This window comes from Paramormyrops kingsleyae, chromosome 11 (assembly GCF_048594095.1).
Source record: "Paramormyrops kingsleyae isolate MSU_618 chromosome 11, PKINGS_0.4, whole genome shotgun sequence".
Taxonomy (NCBI): Eukaryota; Metazoa; Chordata; class Actinopteri; order Osteoglossiformes; family Mormyridae; genus Paramormyrops; species Paramormyrops kingsleyae.
The window spans coordinates 3,793,391-3,814,593 of NC_132807.1; the positions used below are offsets into that span (position 1 = coordinate 3,793,391).

General features: G+C 49.3%; 1 protein-coding gene across 4 annotated transcripts in view; it reads left to right on the forward strand.

Moving 5' to 3' along the window:
• Positions 1-20,430, forward strand: part of LOC111859369 (semaphorin-4B-like) — a 32,105-nt gene extending 11,675 nt beyond the window's left edge. For all 4 annotated transcript variants that reach the window (XM_023841958.2, XM_023841959.2, XM_023841957.2 and 1 more), the window contains exons 2-15: positions 6,709-7,052; positions 8,889-9,049; positions 9,327-9,389; positions 10,136-10,234; positions 10,736-10,847; positions 10,963-11,079; positions 11,508-11,665; positions 13,864-14,048; positions 14,140-14,290; positions 14,564-14,774; positions 14,852-14,967; positions 15,274-15,431; positions 15,637-15,728; positions 16,195-20,430. In XM_023841958.2, coding sequence (XP_023697726.1) covers positions 6,947-7,052; positions 8,889-9,049; positions 9,327-9,389; positions 10,136-10,234; positions 10,736-10,847; positions 10,963-11,079; positions 11,508-11,665; positions 13,864-14,048; positions 14,140-14,290; positions 14,564-14,774; positions 14,852-14,967; positions 15,274-15,431; positions 15,637-15,728; positions 16,195-16,961 — 2,496 coding nt within the window. In that variant the 5' untranslated portion in view covers positions 6,709-6,946 and the 3' untranslated portion in view covers positions 16,962-20,430. The remainder of the gene's footprint in view (positions 1-6,708; positions 7,053-8,888; positions 9,050-9,326; positions 9,390-10,135; positions 10,235-10,735; positions 10,848-10,962; positions 11,080-11,507; positions 11,666-13,863; positions 14,049-14,139; positions 14,291-14,563; positions 14,775-14,851; positions 14,968-15,273; positions 15,432-15,636; positions 15,729-16,194) is intronic.
• The last annotated feature ends 773 nt before the right edge of the window (positions 20,431-21,203 follow it).

Consider the following 21,203-nt stretch of genomic DNA (forward strand, 5'->3'; position numbering starts at 1 on the left):
AAAGCAAAAAGAGGAAATGAAATGCACTGAGAGGAAATGGATCACAAAAATAGGAAATGCAATGCGACAGCTAGAAACAGAGAAACAGAATGCAACAACAGGAAATAGAACACAACAGGAAATGGAACACAACAAAGAGGAAATGGTGAAACAGAATGCAACAACAGGAAATAGAACACAACAGGAAATGGAACACAACAAAGAGGAAATGGTGAAACAGAATGCAACAACAGGAAATAGAACAGAACAGGAGGAAATTAAATGCAGCAGGAGGAAACAGAGAAACAATGCAACAAGTGGAAACGGATCACAAATGTAGTCAATAGAATGCAACGCAGGAAATGGAGAAATGGAACGGAAGAAGATAAAGAACAAAACACCTGGAAATGAAACTCAAGAGGAGGAAATAGAACACAACAACGGGAAACAGAAACAGAATGCAGCAAGAGGAAGCAGAACACGATAAGAAGCAGAGTGACACTAAATAATTGTGACACCAAGGAAATAATCCTTTGGATATGTCCTTGCAATGTGCTGGCCATTGGTCCTAGAGGGGCACAGATTTGTAACCTGGGGGGAGGAGGGTCTGTTGCACCTGTAATCGAGGTTCCTAGATTGAAATTCTACGGGTAAAATATCGTGGTGCCTTAATTGGATTAAAGTGTAAGTCCCTGTGGATTCTAACCCCAGCTCAGCACATGAATCATGTTCATAATACTCTTCTCCTGGGGGCACGTGGAGGATTTTTTCGATACTTTTTGTTGAGCTTGGCAGTTGGCGTGTCCTCGCCCGCCCGCCTGCCAGCCCCATCTGTGATCGTTCTGTTCAGTCATGCCCCTGTTTAACAATGGACAGGTACCACGGTGTGAGTCGGGCAGAGCACGTGACGCTCCACTGGTGATTCCTTTATTTCCTTGCCTCTTCTCTAACTGTAGTGTAAATTTAACTTAATCACGATGCCTCTGAAAACCTGCCTGTACTTTACTGTCCGAGCAGTTCGCTGCATTGTAATGAGTGCTAATTAAGGAAGCTGCTGGGTAAAGGGATACGTTTTAGTGAAAGTTATCTCTCAAGAGCGAATGTCCTTTATCACTCTCAGTGATAGCATCACACACCTCCAGAAAGTGCCTCTGACTGCACAGAATGTTCTAGACTGGCAGCAGAAAGATGGAGAGTAGCATTATAGGGCATGATTACTGCCCCCACTCAGAAGGAGCGCGACAGACCATATGAGACAGTGTGATATTTATCCTTGTGTGTGGATTATGTTTATATTACATCGTGGGGACCAATTATCCCCCACAATGCATTAAAAACTAGTTATTATGATGTTCTGGGGACCATTTTTCAGGTCCCCACAAAGATCAGTGAATGCAATCAAAAAACTAAAAATGTCAAAAGTCTCATATTTTGTTTGGTAACTTATGGTTATGGTTAGGGCTGTATAGGGGTTAAGGTCTTTATGTTGGGATTAGAGTTTTCCCTGTAGAAAGATATAATTACAAACCTGTGTGTGTGTGTGTGTGTGTATATATATAATCATTCATTGTGGGGGTATTCCTGTCCTTTTTCGGATTGGGGCTGTTGATGATACCGACTATGCAGTTGATTAGAATCGCTGAAGGTGCGGGGGCCCCACATTGTGACGAAGGCTGCACCACCTTGAGAGCCCTGCGAGGTCCTCCAAGGTGTATATGGGATGTTCTGGCCGGGAGAGCCCGGTTTCAGCTGGTGCCGTGGGGGGCCGGAGCTCTCCTAGTTTGTAAGCGTTACCATCCCGCCAGCTGGAAACTGGAGGCGAGCGCAAGACACGGCCCAAAGAAATAGATGCAAAAATTGTGATTGCAGCTTTTGGAAACACTTTGCGTTCGGAATCTCGGGTGGGGGGGGGTTCATTCAGGACTTTTCAGTTTTAAGGAAGCTGGGTGATGGGCTGAGCCGGGGGGTGGGTTTCCCTGACTCGCGTCGCGTGCTGATTGATCGCCAGGCCGATACCCGAAGGCCAATTAAATGATGAAAAGCAGCCAGGCCTGATGAGGCTGCATAAGCAGGTGTATTAAGGGTCGGCCAGCCAGCGCCGGGGAATCCACCCTGGGCTGCGGTGCTGCTTCCCGGCTCCCTAACTCCGGCTCCCTAACTCCGGCTCCCGAACTCCGGCTCCCGAACTCCGGCTCCCTAACTCCGGCGTCCCGCTCTGTTTCCATCTGAATCGTCTGGCGCATTTTCAATGCCATGAGTTGTTCTTTCTTCTGGCCCCTGCTGCCTTTTGCAAGCCATTTAAAAAGCGGAGTGACTGTTTCATCGATTCTTATTGATCATTAAGAAAGCCTCCCCGGCAGGTCGAGGCCGACATTTTTAAATGCTGCTGAAATATGAGCGTATCTGTTCTGATCGGGCTTGCAAGTCTGGTGGATGCTGTCCTGCTAAATGTCTCTAACAAAGGGCTCGGTGCAGTTTGCGCAAGACGATAACAAACGGCATCACGGTGCAGACACGCCCACGGCGCACCGACAGCGATCGCCCAGGAAGCATGCTTCCGGTGTATAGAGCGCTATTTGTGTGCAGATCCGGGACACACACCCAGCACCGTAAAGGTCAGGCATTTCCCAAGTGCCCACAATGAATGGAGTGAGTGAGGCTGGCCCTGGGGGCGCGCGGGTCTGGTCACAGTGTGTAAAGTGCTGCTCATCTGATTCACACCCAGCGTCCATGAGAGGAGGAGCTAAGGGGAGATGCAGGATGCATTTGTGGTTGTCGTGATCTGTTTCCGTCTTGTCCCCGTTTGGCCAGCAGAGGTCACTGGTCATCCCGTAATCACCTTTTTCCCAGCCCTCAAGGAACTGCCTTCCTTGCCCCTTCACACCTGTTTCTCCTCTGCCAATCATGTTTCTTGTATATTTCTGCCTGTCCTCACTGTGTTTTTCAGCTCGGTCATTGTCATTCATGTACAGTCTGGTCTATTTCCTTAATAAAGTTCCTGTCTGCCCCAAAACTGCTACATCTGGGTCGTATCTTGCCTGATGCTCACAGCAGTGGGCAGGCCGAGGCTGAGACGTGCTTAGCGAGATGGGGTCGGCACATGTGTTATCAGACGTTGGTGTGTTTTTAAAACCTTGATGATTTAAGGCTGATCAATCCATGCAGGAGAGTCTGTTCGCCGGCTCTGTCCCCTGATTGTAAATGGGAGAGAGTAAGTCTCCCGGAATCACTCAGACAGCGTCTTTCTTGTGGGAGGTGAGCCCTTGTATGTACAGGTTTAACCCATTCGCCTGTTAGGTCTAATTAGATGGTGGCACATGGAAGCAGTCAGCCTGTTTCAGCTCAGCCGTGAAGGAAAACGGCTCTGATTAAGATCTGTGAGCTGGACGTGAAAGCTGAGAATGCAGATGGGAGTTTGGGATTCGTTTTCCCCGGACGGTTATTCTGAGATAATCTTTGGTTTAAGAATGCTTTTGCTGGGGACGGGGGCGATCTCGCACCCTGACCTACTTCATTCTCCAGAGTCCGTCTTCCTCCTGAATCGGGTGTTACCCGTACTAATGAAATTCACACCGGTGTCACACACTTGGGAGTGAGTTTCGGCCCATCTGTGGGTGGGAGAATGTTGTCCAGAGTCTCACGGTTTATTATCACCTTTCTGTCCGCCTGTAGGTCACACCATCCCCATACGCTCCAGCCAGAGCGTGCGAGTGATTCTCATTCTGACACATCCTGTAAAGTGATATGTATCGACACACGGCGGAGACCCTGATTTCTTGTGTCAGTCTGTCCTAAGCAGAGAGGCAAGGTTTTCACCAAAAACGCCCCCAAAAGGCAGTTTTTTTTTCCCAAAAGCTGGATTTTTTTTTAAATGTGACTTGTCATATCCTGTTTTTCATTGCAGGCATTTCTTTTCAAAGTGGCACCGTGAGTGAACAATCTGGTTATTAAACATAATAAGAATATAATTTCCTTTGTGCGAGGGGCTGCGGATCTGCACAGTTAATCTCCTGAGGTACCTACCTGTTTAGGGATTTGGGTGCGGCGGCTAATATTTCGCCTACAGTGAAACACAAACGCGTCACGCGAAGGGAGCATTCGGTACTTTCAGGTTGTCCATGTAAAGGTTTCATTTTTTTTTCTCATTAACAGAAATTTTTGCTTACAAGTGAAGCTTTTAGGCTTAAAGACTATAAAACCTCCTACACTTGGATTAATCAGAGTCCTGCCTGCAGGTTTTTTTTTTTATCTGCAACGCTTTTCAATCCAGTCTGCGTGTGTAAAAGCCTGTATTTCAGAAATCAAAGTGCATTAAGAGACGTGCTGGATTGATATCCACTGTTATATACGGGAAACCATTGTAAACGCCAGCGGTAATACTTGCCTGATGTCTATCGTTTAATCTTTTAACTGCATTAAAATAATTATTTGCAGAATAGAGGTAAGAGCTAAATTAACTGTTTCAGAGGATTGAGTGTGAAGCCCATTCATTTGCATATGGAGTTTTTGTGTTGGGGTTTAGGCACATATGCTTGTCATTCCTCCTCATTGGAAGGAGGTGCAGGGGAGGGGGGGGGGGCTCTGCCTACCCGGCCCTCGATGTCCTCTTGGTGTCGTCCGTTTTGGAGACGGAGGCTGGCATCTGCCTGTCTCTCCCTGACTGCCCCGCTCATGATTTGTTAACCTAAAGCAATCTGAGGAGTGTCTGTCTGTGGAGCACATGGAGAACAGGCCCCTGAGAAGCTCTCCTCTGTGAAGCAGAAGCGTGCTGCACCCCGCTGAGGGCCTCCAGAGCGGCCCGAGAGCCCTGCCTCTCACTCCCAGCACGTCAGCGAGCTCTCAGCTGTTAGTCAGGCAGCTCTCCTGCTCATGTTCTGTTTCTGATATTCCAGTCTCACTAAACTTCAGGCAGAATCGAGGAGGAAAGAAAACTAGATGTTGAAGAAAAGGGGCTGTTTGCAACAGCAGTAAGGTGACAGTGACCATCTTCACTTCCTTGAGTGTCCGGCGCAGCTGATTAAGTCTGGTCTGTCACCTTCCAAGCTGTCTAAGTGTGAGACAGAGCGGTCCTCAGAATGATAGCACTTTGATCATGCTTTATATCGCCCCCTACAGGCCCCCTCTGACCCTGCTGAGAGTAAGCGATGGGAAGATAAATGTGTTTTTCATTCATCATTCACCGTTAGAGCTCTTCAGTTCACTAAGGAAGCGATTTAACCACTGCGATCCTAAAGGATCAGGGTGATGAGGCATGTTTAAGTAACACTAGTCAGACACAGGTTCATCATGGCATTCAGCCAAAGTTTGTGGCTCTTCTGCGTTTCCATAGGCTGTGTGTCAGCAGCCCAGCGTGTGTGAGGTCACGGGGGCACGGCTGAATCAGCAGCTGAACAGACCGAGCGATGCGGCGAATCCATGACGAGCAGCTGCGGGCCGGGTCCCGCTCCGATCGTGCCGCCCGGGCGTACACGGGCATCATGCAGCGAGCCACGCCGCTCCCGAGAAGCTCCGCAGTGGCGTCCGCACGGATCTGCTCGTCTGCCCTACTTGACTCGTTCACGATGCCTGGAACGCCACCAGCTGCATTATTTGATACGCTTGGCGAAAGCGGAAAGAGGGAGCAGATGGTGCGTGTCTGAAAGCGGTTAAGATAATAGCACCCTGGCGGCCGCGTGCACGCGGTCTTCTGGAGCGCTTCGTGGAGGACAGTGCCGGCTGCCCGCTAAGCTCACATCCCAATCTGGAAGTTTCTCTGCCGTGTGATTAACCGCGAGCCTCGTCCACCACCTCCCTGATTTTCCGCGCCTCGTCCCCACAGATGGGAGCCCAGATATTTCCCATACCATCCTTTCAGTCCGATGTGCCGTCTGTGACCATTTAATTGGATCCAGGCCCTGGCCGCAAGACGCGCTGTGGACTGAGAAACAAAAAAGCTGACGGTGCAGTTAAAGCGCATTTCAGGCCGGGTGACTGTCTGCCTGCTCCGGGGAGCAGAGATCCTGGCCCTCGGCGCAGGCTGCATGCGGCAGGATGCTTTGCTGCGCTTTAAATACGTCCTGCCAGGTGCTAAGCTGGAGCCGCTTAGGGCTCGGCTCTGAGTGAACCATGCGAGTCTGTTTCCAATGGGAGGAGGTCGCTCCTGTGGAACGATGAACGTTCAAATCGCATTTCTGTCACAGAAACTCCGCCCCTCGGACCAGCACTGCGGCCCAGTTCTGTTACTTCTACTGTATTTTCTGTCCAATTAGCATTACAGTTCATGTTTAGACGTGACTTTTAACATAAAAGGCTGGTGGAAGAACAGTCAAGGTGCCTTTTTAATGTTTTACCTCTTGGCTCATTCTACAGGGAAAACTGAGTGTTTCATCTGAACTGAGCTGCCTGGAAGAGAGGGGGTTTGGTCCACTTCAGACACAGATGGAGAGTTTTAGGGTTGAATACTTATGGACGGCATGAGTATGATTGCCTGAGTTCTGAAGGACAGTGGTGAAAACGCGAGTGTTTGCCTTTTAAAATCAGGAAGGGTACCTCTCTGGTGATCCTAGTCCATTTTCCTGCTCTTGTTCTTCTTATTTAAATGCAGCTGTTTATTGGAGGCCGTGGGAACGAGACTTTTGCAAATGACAGCTTTCAGTTACGATGAAGCCTTAAGTGCCAACAGCCCGGGGCAATGTAATCAGTGATTTCAAGCTTTTAAGTATGAATGACTTTACTGTCTCCTGTCTCCAGGTGCCAGAACCGCACTGAGGCCCACCTGAGGAGTCCAGACCCGCGTGGAGGTTCAGAAAGGGTTCTGGCCTGAACCCAGTGTCACCAGGGAGAAGTCCGACTTCCCTGCAAAGCAGAAAGCTGATCCACAATGTGAGGAAGAGCAAGCGTGCGAGTAGAGAGCGAGGAACACACCGAGGGAGAAGAGGGCCGTGCTACTGCTGCCCCGGAAGCTTCTGAAGGAGCCGTTCGAGCCGGAATGGGGTGTCTGTGCATGCTGCTGGCCGTCACGCTCTTGGTGACGGACGTTTGTCAGGTGACCGCAGCGGACAGTGACGTTACTCCACGCTTAAGCTTCCCATACAGTAAGTAAAACCATCTTTCTCACATTCTCTCTCGTTTCCTCCATCTGTAAATAATATATTTATACATAAGTAAGTGAATGACTGAATGACTGGGTGATACGACGGCAGCCATTTGACCCAGTACGCTCACCACCCAGTAGCTAAAGTGGTGAAGGGGCAGAGAATTCACCAATTAGATATAGGGGATGGTTAGGAGGCCAGACCTGATAGGGCCACAGTGGGCAATTTTAGCCAGAACATCAGGGTACCACCTCTTCTCTCTTTCGAAAGATGCCCTGGGACCTTCCATGACCTCAGAGAGTCAGGACCTCGGTTTTATATCTTAACCATTTTTACAGCACGATGTCCACATCACTACACTGGGGCACTGGGATCCACACAGACCACAGGATGGGCTAATCTGTTAGCCACGCCAACACCTCTTCCAGCAGCAGCTTAGCTTTTCTAGTTGATCTCCCATCCAAGTAGGTATATACATAAGTGTGTATACCTAATGCTTGCATTCATCCAATGGGAAGCACTGAGGTAGACATTCTGTCTCAGTCTGAGGCTTTCATGCTGGGAATGCTGGGATTAGTCTTCATTGAGCAGTGGAGTCCTTTACTCAATGTGGCCAGTGTTTGGTGGGAGACCGACATTCACAATGGCAAAGAGACCAGCTTGAGCACTGTACTCTCAAGAACTTAAACATGCATTCAAAGGTTTAATTTAAACTGAAGGAGAAATAGTAATTAAAAACTTCTGCAAAGGGTCGAGGGTTTCGTTCAAGAGGTCTGGGAACTTTATGGGACACAAGCAGCTGAGATCCATGGTGAGAATGCACAGGGTGTTACCCAGTTATTACCCTGTGAAGAATGGCGGCCCTCACACATGCATGCTAACCCGTTAGCATGTTTACAATGATCCCAGGGGTTTGCCTGCTAGGCAGACACAATGCCCTGCAGAGCTGATTATTCTGCGGATTATTTTAGGAAAAGTCTTGTTGACCTTGGTCTGATATCATCATCGGGGATTATGGGGAAGGCCTCGGCCCCCCTGTTTGTCACAATGACCTTGAGGACAGCCTGTCACCGTGAGCGGAGGTGACAGCTGTGCTGGCTGACTGAGTGGGCGAGGGGTGTGGCCTGAAAGGGGAAGGGCCGAATGATCAGATACTCTGTCACGGGTCGAGGCAGGGCGAGTGGCTCGCTGAGCAGCTCTAGCTACAGGCACCACCGAGGCCCACGTTTCCCGACCTGCTTTATGGCCTGGGAGAGCTTGGTCCTAGAGAAAACTAAATGAAAAATTTGAGTTTTCTCTAGTTATGTTTTAAGCATCCATACAGATTCGGGGGGGGGGGGGGTTGCTTTTTTCCCCAAATGGACAAGAGTCTTTTAGCTTTTCTTCATAGCAGATGTTGAGAACAAGCTTGTTAAAATGGGGAAAATGGTAGGTCTCTTCAGGTAAAGAAATGAGTTTGTCAGCTATACAGCAGTTTAGACACTGCCTCTCCCTGTTCTATCCTGATCCTTCTCTGGATGCCATTCTGATCCCTCTCTGGATGCCCCTCCTGGTCCCTCTCTGGGTGCCCTCCTGGTCCCTCTCTGGGTGCCCTCCTGGCCCCTCTCTGGATCCTCTCCTGGTCCCTCTCGATAGCATCCTGGTCCATCTCTGGATGCCCTCCTGATCGAGGCAGCAGGAGATTCTCTTCCCAGTCTGTCCATTGATGTGTTTTGGCATTTGGTAAAGGAGATGACGTGTCATTTAGTGATGAAAAGTATTGAAATGCAAGCTGCACACCCGGCACTTTCTCATCCCCTAACAAGGTGCTTCTCTTCCACTCTTTCCCCTTTGCAGACTCGGAGGAGAGGGCCGCCAAACGCTTCTCTGCTCCCGGGGTCTTCAATTACACGTCGGTTCTTCTGAGCCAGGAGGACGGCATGCTGTATGTGGGAGCGAGGGAGCTTCTGTTTGCCCTCAATCTCTCCAACATCAGCCGGCCAGAGCTGCACAAGAACGTGAGCGTCTGCTGGCAGCCCCCCCACCCTCACACATCACTGGCATTCTTTAAAATTGGCCAATGCCAACGTTTTGTTTGATAGCAGTTGTGAGCTTTGTTGGGGTGGGGTTCCGAATTATTAAATGAATTACGTTACAGGAATGCAGGAAAGGTGCCACACTGGGTTTGCATGTGATGTGGGAACCTTCCTGCACATTCCGGCCTGCTTTGAGCCCTGGCTCTGGCTGCTGAACTGCTCTGTGTTCTTGTTATTAAACCTCTTCTTCTGTATGCAGCTGACATGGAGGACCCCTCAGAAAAGAAGAGAGGAATGCAGCTTCAAAGGCAAAGATCTGCAGGTTAGAGATATGCAGTGATGTGGAGCAGCACTATTCTGGTGTAAAAATCAGTGTCAGATCAGTGTAAAAATCTGTGTCATTCTGGTGTAATGATCCATGTCAGACCAGTGTCAAGATCAGTATCAGACCAGTGTAAAGATCAGTGTCAGACCAGTGTCATTCTGGTGTAAAGATCAACGTCAGACCAGTGTAAAAATTTGCACCGCCTTGGTGTAAAAGCCAGGTCTTTACGTTTTTTTTAATAGAATACTCATAGAATAGAATAGAATAGTGATAATTTATTTATCCCATTGGGAAATTCTCATTTTGCCTACTCCATCTCGCTCTCCATGAAACACACAGACACATGCAGGTGACAGCAAGCTTGGGGGTCACAGCAGGTCAGCCAGTATGCAGCATCCCTGGGGCACGTGGGGGTTAAGGGCCTTGTTTGGGGGCCCCATAGTTGCATCGCTCTGCTGGCCCTGGGATTCAAACTGGCAACCTTCCCATTATGAGTACAGAGTCTTACCTTGTCAGCCATACACCGCCCCCCCCAACATACAGGGGTGATGTTGTGCTTGTTTCGAGCTCTTCCACCGTTGTTCGGTAGCAGAGTGTCCAGACCCATCCTGGGCTGTACTAAATCAAGACCTCTGTGTTTGTGTAGAGTAGGGAAGAAGTGCTATGATCACAAGTGATGAGACAAACCCTTTGTAATGTTAACTTCCTGTTTTCTTGTTCCCTTTTCTTTCTATCTGATCCAGACCGACTGCTTCAATTACATAAAAATCTTACTGAGGTTCAACAGCACCCATCTGTACATGTGTGGGACGTACGCCTTCAGCCCGCTCTGTGTGTACATCGTAAGTGCGCTTTACATATTTCATCTGCAAGTGAACACGTGGCTAATGGGGCCTTTCGAGCAGCTGATCTGGATCCATCCATCTATCCATGCTACTACAATTAGCATGGTCTAGCAGGGATTCAATGACAAAAAAAACGGGATGGATTCTGAACCCATATCGCCCCTGATATGTCTGCAGTGGTACTGCAAGCTCAGTACCAAGCCCAACAGCCCGTAGGTTTCCACATCTTTAAGTCACATTCTCTCTATAGAAATTTACTAGGGCCCTAATATTCAGCCCTGACTTTCTGATTGAGAAATAATGGAAGTGGTCCCCTGTTACTAAACCTAACCCTAACCCTAACCCTACAACTAATCTTAAATCTAACCCTCATCTGCCCTGAAATCTCCCAATGGAGGCAGGGTCATGGACTCCAGACATTCATCATGCAGCATTTTAATTGGCAGACCCGAAGTGGTTCTGATTGTCAGATTTCTAACTGCTTACTTCGCTCCATAGAACACCTCCAACTTCACTCTGGTCATGACCAAGACGGGAGAGATCGTGACAGAGGATGGAAGGAGCCGCTGCCCCTTTAACCCCGAGTACAAATCCACGGCCATCATGGTCGGTAAGGGCTGACCTGGAAGGCTCTGGATCACGCGGCACAGCAGGCACTGGGGGAGAGCTCTGTCTCAGTCCGCCAGGCTCACGTGCTCCCTGTCTGGGCTTGTCCCCTCTCTCAGATGAGGAGCTGTATGCCGGCACAGTCAGCAACTTCCAGGGAAATGAACCTGTCATCTACAAGAGCCTTGGCCAGGGGACAGCCTTGAAGACAGAGAACTCCCTGAAATGGCTTCAAGGTGATTCCTCGAGTGGGGGTGGGGGGGGGAGGGGGGTGTGGCCAGAGGCAAGGTAGGGACCAGTTCACAGTGCCTCACGTGTCAAAGCAACTTTGCAGGACCAATTCCTCTCAGTGTGGCTGGTTTCTCTCCTGCATTGGTCACTATGGTAACATCTAGTGCGATCTACATGGTTTAGAACATGAATGAGATGAATTTCTTCTAATCTTTGGGTGGAGAAGAAAAGAACGTTATCGATCCGGGGAGGGTAGCATTGCAAAGTTAAATCCCAAAATGACAGTCTCCCAACAGACAGTAACCAAAGAAATAAATGAAATGACAGTGTATAATACAGTGAAATCGGTAGTAAATGTGATATTTAGTGCATTGATTTAAGTTGAAATTTCTCCTCTAAACCCAGACATTAACTTCGAATCTGTCTCCTGCAGACCCGGCCTTTGTGGGATCGGCTTACATCCACGAGAGCCTCCCCAAAGACAACCCACTCGGCGATGACGATAAGATTTACTTCTTCTTTAGCGAAGTGGGGCGGGAGTTCGATTTCTTCGACAACACTGTCGTGTCACGCATCGCACGTGTGTGTAAGGTGAGAGGCTTGGGGTTCACTAGGGGGTCATTGGGTCACGGGGCTGATTGTAAACGGGAACCAGATGTGAATGAAGGGGCCCGATAAGTGTGCCAAGCGGCTATAACTGGACCTGCCTGCGACTGCGGGGCCTACGCCTGGGGAATCGGGCACTGCTCTGCACTAAATATGGAAATGCGGCGTCACCAAATCACCCAGCAGCAAAAAGGAGCTGCATTAGGGAACTGGATCCACTTTGCTCCTTAGGTGTCCATAAGCATGCCTGCTAGAAATGCCAGGCGGTCGGGTCCTGGAATTACACGTGACGTTTGTGTAAGACGGTGGTTAGGGCCTGACGCACGTCAGACTGGAGCAGACAGGATGAATCAGCTCTCAGCGGTCTGGTACCGTGGGTCCTGCATGATTCTTATGGGTCAAACGGGGCACCACATGCTCTTGGCGTGTGTGTGCACTTCTGCTGAGAGCTAAATCAGACCCAAACAGGCCCACAAATCTGCATGGGTCTGATATATGACAGGGGGCATGAAGTCGTCTGTCTGACTGCCTGCGACCTTCTGAAATGACATCACATCCTGCACAGCCAGCCCTGAAAATTTCTCCGTCTCCCATTTTTATCCATCATTCTTTGTCTTTCCGGTGCCTGTTTTTGCAGACTGTGTTGGATGGTTGGATGGATGGATGGATAGTTAGATATATAGATAGATAGATACTCACTCACTTGCTCGCTCGCTTACTTACTTACCTAATTGATCCCAAATTTAGGATTCAAGATAAAACATAAGTGGCATCAGGAAGCAGACCAGGGAGTTACACACAGCTAGTGTTTGAGAATGAGCTCATGTTTGTAAGTAACAGCCTGGACAGGAGGGCAGTGTATGGCTCAGTGAGTGAGGATCCTGTCCCTGTCATCAGTATGTAGCTGGTTCAAATCGAGTGATTTCGCCGTTGAGCCCTATTGCAAGGCCCTTAATCCGCAATACCTCCAAGGTTTTGCTTTGGATAAAAATGTCTGTTTAACGAATGAAATGTAAATGAGTCATTCAGAGCACCACCTTTAACCTGGTGGCAAGACCCGCATAAACATGTCAAGAAGCACTTTGCACATTTTTTCCTTTCATTTTAAAATCTGTAACATATTCTAAAGGACCTGAAGCATTGATGATTTAGGGCCCTTACGAGTTTTGCGTTATCATCTGTCAGTTTTATCTGGGTAATTCTGCGAACACGGTGTTTGGCTCATTCTCATGAGCTAATGTTGGTACACATGGGGATAGAATGGGGCGCACAGAAACTTCCGGACCTAGGTCTGTGTGGCAGGGAGGTGGGGCCACCCTGAGGAGCGTCAGATACCGAGAGAGAACCCATTAACCTGCTCCGTGTGGTTTAATATCCATCCCAGTACAACCAGGTGGGGAATTCAAAGGTCACATGGAAAGCTGTCTGAAAATGTGGCTGCCTGTGATCAAACTCACTGCAGTTCTCTGTCTGTGTGACTTCACATCTGACGGACCCTTCCTGAATAAGTGCTCTTGGGGGGCATGTTTCGCTTGCTTTGCTGTGTTGTGGTCAGCAGGGTGGCAGCAGGTGACATAATGACGGTTCAGTCCCAAGGGAGTCCCAGTGGTAAGAGGTTTGAAGGTGTGTTATTCTGTAACTACTGAAACTGGCCTGAAGGTCACCCAGAAGTGATGAAGGGTAACCGGGAGACAATAAAGGACGGGAGGTACCACAGCGCTTCCATTACCACTGGCTGCGGGTAATTACCAGGTTGGCAGGTAATTACCAGGTGAAAAATCACCGGTCATCACTTATCTCTGAGACAGCCTCACCCAGACGATATATAGTTCAGGAGATAAAGACACGTCTAACAGAAACAGGAAGCTGTTTGTGTGCCTGTCAGGCACTGTAGCTATGTGCTGTGGTCATCCCTTTGCGTCTTTTAGAGGAGAAGCAGCAGCCTCACACTGGATGAGAACTTCAGCACATGATGCTATAAATAAGCCCTCAATTAAATTGTAATTGTTTCTAAAAATTGTTTGACAACATTTGGCATCGCTCATTTTCTCCATAGCATTACAGTTATCTCCCATTTTTCTCCTGGCTAAATATTGCCATCTACTGGACAGTTTTAACCCTGCATGCCACCCTTGGCCATCCTCCGCTCAGCTGTGACCAGGCCTGTCCTTCTACGCTCACAGGGGGATATCGGTGGTGAGAGGGTGCTGCAGAAGCGGTGGACGACTTTCCTGAAGGCCCAGCTGCTCTGCGCTCTGAATGACGACGGTTTCCCCTTTAACATCATCCGGGACGTGTTTGTACTGAAGCCCAACAGGAAGGAGGACTGGAAGGAGACCCGGTTCTACGGGGTGTTCACATCGCAGTGGTGAGCTGCGCTTTGCCCTGTGCATGCATGCCTGTGTGCCTCTGTGCTCTCCTGTGCCCCTACAGCCCACTCTCCCGCTCTGTGCTCCCAGGTACAGAGGTGCTTCCGGAAGCTCAGCTGTGTGCTCCTTCACCATGGACCAGGTGCAGGCCGCCTTCAGGGGTCGCTACCGTGAGGTCAACCGCGAGACACAGCAGTGGTACTCCTACAACCATGCTGTGCCTGAGCCCCGGCCTGGAGCGGTGAGCACCAGCCGCTCCTGTCCTGCCCCCCTCTCATCCCCATGCTCCCCATCCCCGTGCCCCTGTTCTGTCCCCAATGTGTCCCCACGTCCCTGTCCTGCCCCCATCACATCCCCGTGCTCCCGTCTTGTCCTCGTCATACCCCCATCCTGTCCCTCATTCTATCCCCATGCTCCCAGTTGTGTCCCAGTTCTCCCACCCTGTCCCCCGTCATGTCCCTGTCCCTACCACAATCTGGGGCCTCACTTTGCACTTGCTGTCCCCCCCTCCCAGTGCATCACCAATGCAGTGCGAGCCCTGAACATCTCCTCCTCACTGCAAATGCCAGACAAGGTGCTGAACTTCGTGAAGGACCACTTCCTGATGGACAGTGCAGTGCGCAGTGCCCCCCTGCTGCTGAAACGCAGCGTGACGTACACCCAGATCGCCGTGCACCGTGTGCGCGCCCTCAGAGGGACCTACGACGTCCTCTTCGTCGGCACAGGTGCGTGACCCCGCCCACGGGTGACTCTCCCGGCCTATGCGACAGACAGTCATGTGACCCACGCTTTCTTTTGGTAGATGATGGAAAGCTGCACAAAGCTATCAGCACGAACGGCAAGATGCACATCATCGAGGAGCTGGAGCTCTTCTCTGAACCTCAGCCGATCACACACATAGAACTGGACTCTGTCAAGGTACGTGGTCAGGCCAAGCCCTGGGCGGGCAGGAGAGGCAGGTTCCAAGCCCCCCTATGGACCTGAAGTGAAGGTAGTTAGTGAAGGCCAAATGAAGCTTCAAGAACCATTTCCTGCATTTTATGACCCCACTAGATGGCACTCTTGGTTTGCTTTGGGGCATGAATTGAGCTTTTTTTTTTTTTTTTATTAAAAGCACCATCAAGTGATGTCATGAAAGACAGTAGTTAATGAAGCTTCATTTGGCCATCGCTAGAATGCAGGCCCCGTTCTTCATGGTTCTCCGTGGTTCCCCCTTCCCTGTAGGGCCTGCTCTATGTGTCCTCCTACTCGGGGATTCTGGAGCTCCCAGTGGCCAATTGCAGTAACTACCAGAGCTGTGGCGACTGTGTTCTGTCGCGGGACCCTTACTGCGCCTGGACGGGGAGAGAGTGTGCAGACGTCAGGGGGGCCCCTCCCGACAGGTGAGCCACGCGCGTCTCTGCACTGCGCCCCCAGGTGTTATAAGAGCATCAGGTACAGTTTGTTACACTGTGTTGCTACAAAGGAGGAAGCAGAGAAGCTGCCAGCATACCTGCGATGTTTTACTCTTTTTGGCCTCTAGGGGGGGTATGTGGGTTCACTGAAAATGTCTACCTTGGACGTGCTGATCTGTCCCCTGTCCTTCAGCCATTGGCAGCAGGACGTGGAGGCTGCGGACATGACCGCCACCTGCAAGAGGTCCCCACTCAGCCACCACCTTGGCAGAAAGGCCACCCTGCGTAAGTGTCCCTCTGACAGATTGTCCTCCGTGCTGTGAGACACGCAGAACCGGCCCGTCGGGGTTTCAGAGGGTTAACATCAAGTGACTGTACCGCTCTGCTCCGTTTCTATTAGCTTATCCTCGATGATCCTAATATAGAGTGCTATCACACAGTGACATTTCAAAACAATACGTCTCTCTTATGAGTCATTCTTTACTGACTTTTATTTAAGAGATGTGGATTTACGTGTGTCACCTTGCTGCATGTGGGGATACTGGGACCAGGTGCATATTGGTACCATCCGTCTGAAGGATCTGTAGTCTTACACGCTTGTGGTTTTAGAATTTAAGCTCTAGGGAGCAGATGTCCATTATACCAGGCTTGGGAATTAGCCGTGTTGCGTGGTTTTTTTTATACAGCACCTTTAGGATGTTTGCCCATGTGACAGGAATGACTCATTGTTCCTTATTGTCTGTTATGACAGACGTGTCTGTGTGCCAGGAGGTCGTCATTCCGGCCAACAGCTTCCGGGTGCTGCCGTGCGACGTGCGTTCCAACCTGGCAGAGAGGCGGTGGGAATATAGTGAGGGCGCTCGGCACTCCGTGTATGCCAGCCCCGACGGGGGTCTGCTGGTGGTGGCCCAGGCCGACACAGAGGAGAACTACGCCTGCTGGTCTGTGGAGGAGGGTTTCCAGCAGCTGCTGGCCAACTACTGCGTGCGGGCCGAGGTCTGGCAGGAAACCACCACCCTGATGGGTCGCACCCGGACCACCCAGGTCCACCGGGACACTATCGTCCTTCCCGGAGAGGCGCGGTTCCCATCCATCAGCACCAAGACCTACTGGAATGAGCTGATCATTGTCTGCACTCTGCTGGCCTTCTCGTTGTTGGTCTTCTCCTTGTTGGTGGTTTATAGAAATCGTGGCCACATGAAGTCCATGCTGAAGGAGAGCGAGTGCCCCAACATACAGCAGATGAAGCCCAGGATGGTGAGCAAGCCAGTGGAGAGTTTGCCCCTCAATGGCAACCCCCTACCTGCCTCCTCCTCCGATCACAAGGGCTACCAGACCCTCAACGACAACTACTTCTGCAGCACACCAACGCTGGACTCCTCCCCCGATAACAGCAAGAGCTTCTCCGAGTCAGAGAGGCGGCCGCTGAACTTCAAGGAGAGTCACGTGGAGATCTCGCCCACCTGCCCACGTCCACGCATACGACTGGGCTCGGAGATCAAGGATTCGATTGTGTGAGGACCCAGTTAAGGTGGTGCCCGTATGAGACATCCAACTCAAATGAAGCGATCAACAGAACATGTGCTCTCAAAACGGAAACGTCGAGTCAAGAAGGAAAAATGACATGATCCTCAGCGTCATCACCAGGGACGTTTCTGCTGTCTGACTTTGTCCCTGGTGAAGTCCACCCTCGTCCTGTGCTGAGGTACCTTCCTGATCGCACAGTCACTGCCTTCTTGCCTGCACACCCCCGAGAGCAAATCACCCGACCGTCACACTTTGCCTTCGGTGTTGTGATGTCAAACGTGATGAACATCTCTCCACTCCGACCCGGAGATCTGTGAGGCTTTGTTGACATTGTCAGGCAGGTGTCATAGCCACACGGTATCTCCACCCTGCACCATCTGAACCCATGGCCAATACGGTGCAGGAATCACCAGAGTGGATGAGACACCACCAGCACTTCTTGGAGAACGGTTCTGTCTGTGCCAATAAGGCATCACCTCGCTGCTGTCTGACCAGAGAGCGACGTAATTTATCTGGGATATCTGGCATGCTTTTTATTGTTTTTCTTACCGGAGCATTCACAGAGAGTCAGTGGCCGCGGATTTCTATTCTTTTCCGCGGTTTACTCTCCCATCCCGTGGCGAGCTTTACAAGGGTCTTTGGCTGCGAATTCTCTCGCTTTTCCTGGTCCGACATCTTTTGGTTTCACTTTGAATGGTGTATTCCTGTTTCGGTTTTTTAGTTTAAATCCCCCTAACCTTCTCTCCACCAAAAGGGCAAACACCAGGTCGTCCAGCCAACTCTCCCACAGTAACATTTCACTTCATAGCTTTGAAGAGGAGGTGGGGATACAGGGCATGGATTTGGGAATGTCTGTGGAATCTAGAGGAGAACTGGGCCAGTTAAACCTTATAGCACAAATTCACTATGCAAGCTGACGGCGGAGGAGTGATGAGAAGGAAGCCATGTTTCCTCGTGAACTGAAGGTCCGCAGTGGGTTCCATCACACGTTGAGGCACAGCAAACACGAATTAGCGTGCAAGTCTGAGCCGTTCCGTGGACAGAGAGGGTTGGGCCTGCGGTTGCGAAGACCACAGTGACTAGACAGCCCCATGCAGCGTGCAGAAACCGACGGTGACACCCCAGGGCTTTCGTTTTTGTGCGCTGCTGTTGACCAAAAGCATCAGACCTCGTGCCAGAAGCACCTCCCTTTTCTGCTGCTTTCCTCACTGCTCACCCCATCCTACGTCACGAAGCCGGTGTCACTTCCTCTCTGTCCTCGGACCCGGCGCCGGCACCGTGCCGAGCCAGTGGCCCATCTTTGTGGAGCAGTTGAGGGTCCGCATTCACTGGCCAGCCGTGTGACGGGAGCCCGGCTCTCTCACTGCTCCGCTTTCCTTCCCTTGGAGCGGCTTGACACGTCATCCACAATTAAAAGCCACTTCCTGCACCTTCCTGAAGACGAAATGCATCAAGCGGCACCAACATGACGCGCACTGCCTCATTTCCCAAAGGAACAGCGAGGAAATGACCAGACTTTTACCGGAGTGGTTTAAAAGCGGAATGTGTCTGGGGTACTGATAGATATTCCAAAGCCAACCTTCAAATAAAATGATGTTCTGTCTTATTTAATTATGTTCTGTGGTTAGATATTTGTACAAGGGAGCTGATTTGACAAAGTGACAGACAGACTGCTTCTGATTGGTCTAGTGTATGTAAATGTATATTCGTGTTGTATTTGAGGGATTTTGTGCAAGATGTATTGTTGTAGAGAAATTAGACACTGATCATTGTGGTGTTGCCTCTAGGGGGCAACGAGCCGTACGTTCTCATGCGCTGTACTGCATTGCATTTCCTGCGATAGAAACAATATCCTTCACAGTGCAGAGGAATCCCATGTCCCTTGGAGAGTGACACTGGTATATGCGACTATGGAGGCCAGATAAAACAGCAGCGTTGTTAACATAAAGCACAGTTATTCAGACTGTTACTTGTGCACCAACCATTCCACTGGGTAGAAAACCACTGCCTCTCATCTTTTGGCATCCTGAAATTCACAAAGGCAGAGCAAGTCTGGCTAACGTGAGCCATTACTGTTGAAATTTGGAATGCCGGTTTACTTATTTTCCCCCAGTAAAAGCCTATGATCTGATGATTATAAAAGGCCACACACTGATTGGTTGGCAATAAGACTTTGGGCCGTTGGTGAGCTGACATTGATCTTATGAACTTTTCTCCTAGGGAACGCAGATACTGTGTTCGAATGGGAGTAGGAACCATTTGTAAACTAAAAACCATCTAGTAAATTTTGTGGTGTTCCGATATGTGGAGAATTTTTTGCATGATATTTGGTTTCGGGACACACTGGCACGCAATGATTCTCTCTTAAAAGGATTTCCTCATTGGTGATACCCTGGGTGGCGTGTGGGGGTTTGCTTCAGTAACTGTTATTCGCAGCTGTGTTTAATTTTTATTGAAATTGCCTTTTTTATTTGAATCTTTGTTATATTTCAATGGCCTTGTTTTTGCACAGTACTGTATAAGCCTTAGCAGTGACTTCCCTCCTCCAGTGTCCCCTACTGCCTTTCTCACACATCTGTGCTGTATTTCTGTCATCGTTACCCCTTAGTTACCCCGCCGATACAAAAACCTCAACCAAACCAATAACTGGGCATGCTTACAGACCAAGGAACCATAACAGACACGGATCATCTCCTTGTGAGTTTAGCCAGTGGCCTCGAACTATTAGTAACATCTCAGTTGTGTTTGCACTTAATTGTTGTCCTTTCGCCCTGTTATTTTCATGCTGTTTCACTCCTGTGTGATGGTTCACTGTCTGCCCAACCGTACTGCGCATAAACAAGTTTGAGTTTACCGGTTAACCTGCTGCACTGCCAGATATCAACCAGGAAAATAAAACTCCATTGTTGTGGTGCATTAGATACAGATTTAGATGTTTTGCCTGAAAGTTAGTGTATTGCTCTGTTTGGAATTTTTAATGTAGGTGAGTTCTAAATAAACACAGAGCAAACAAGACAACAAAAGTGTAGCGAATTGTTCAAAAGGAGACAATATTTATTACCTTCATCAGGAAAAGGACAATGTGTCACTGCTTTATGACCTAACAGTGTAGTGAATCATATTTGCAGTAGTTCTGCTTTTACAGGGTTGGTGGTCTGTTATGACATCACACTGCAGACAGTAAGCACAGCTACGGGATCTCAGGTGCATGGAGTCTGGTTCTGAAGAGCCTCCAACTGGCTGTGACTCCAGCACACGAGAGTCACTGTCTTGTATCTGCTCTCATTTGCATGTAAAGGAGCTCTGTTAGGGAACCTGCTGTAGTACAAAACTGTGGTGAATCGTTATCCGTTGTAAGGCACCCATGTCCTCGGTGTTGTTTGTATCATTCTGTATATAAAAAGCACTTTATTTTGATTTGTAAATGAAAGAAATAAATGCATCCATGTTTTGAATGGCACCCTGGAGGAGTTTTTCCTGCTAGACGGAGCATGGTTTGCCGTCACTTAAAGCTGGATGTGCAACAAATAAGCCAGGCCATGAAGAGGTGCTTAGGAATTAAACATTTTGGAAGTCTAACTGGATCCAGTCTGAGATGTAATACAAGCAGATATTTAAAACCCCGGAGGCCTGTGCTTCATTTTCATTATCAGGTAAACGGTGAATTGCTTTCCCAAGTGCCCTTGTGTTTATTTGCCACTTTACATTGCAGGTCACACCCACCAGCCATCCTGCATGGGCTTTTAGGGGTGACAAGGTGAGGAATCATTTGAGCCTTTATGTACCTTCAAACAGGACTGCTCTTCAGTCAGTGAAAGTCAAAGTCTCCCCCCACTCCCCCCATTCCTGACCTGTTCTGGCTCTGCAAATGATTATGTAAAGAACTGCGTTGCATGTACCATCAGAGACAAAAAGAAATATTTGTCCATATTTAATGTAGAAATAGCAATGCATTTTGCTTTGCATGACACTCCAAGTCAAGATCTAAGTTCAATTCAATTCATTTTTATATAATACTTTTCACAACAGAGTCACCCCAAGGCTCTTTACATGGGTGTGTTGTGATACATCACAACATCTTAAGAGAGAATTTTACAAAGCAGGGAATGGGGCATGCTGACTTTATAGTATATGAGAAACAAAAGAACATAATAATAATAAACGAGAGGAGGTCATTCAGCCCATCATACTTGTTTGGGGAGAAAGAATGGGCTAAGTAGGTAATTTTATTTA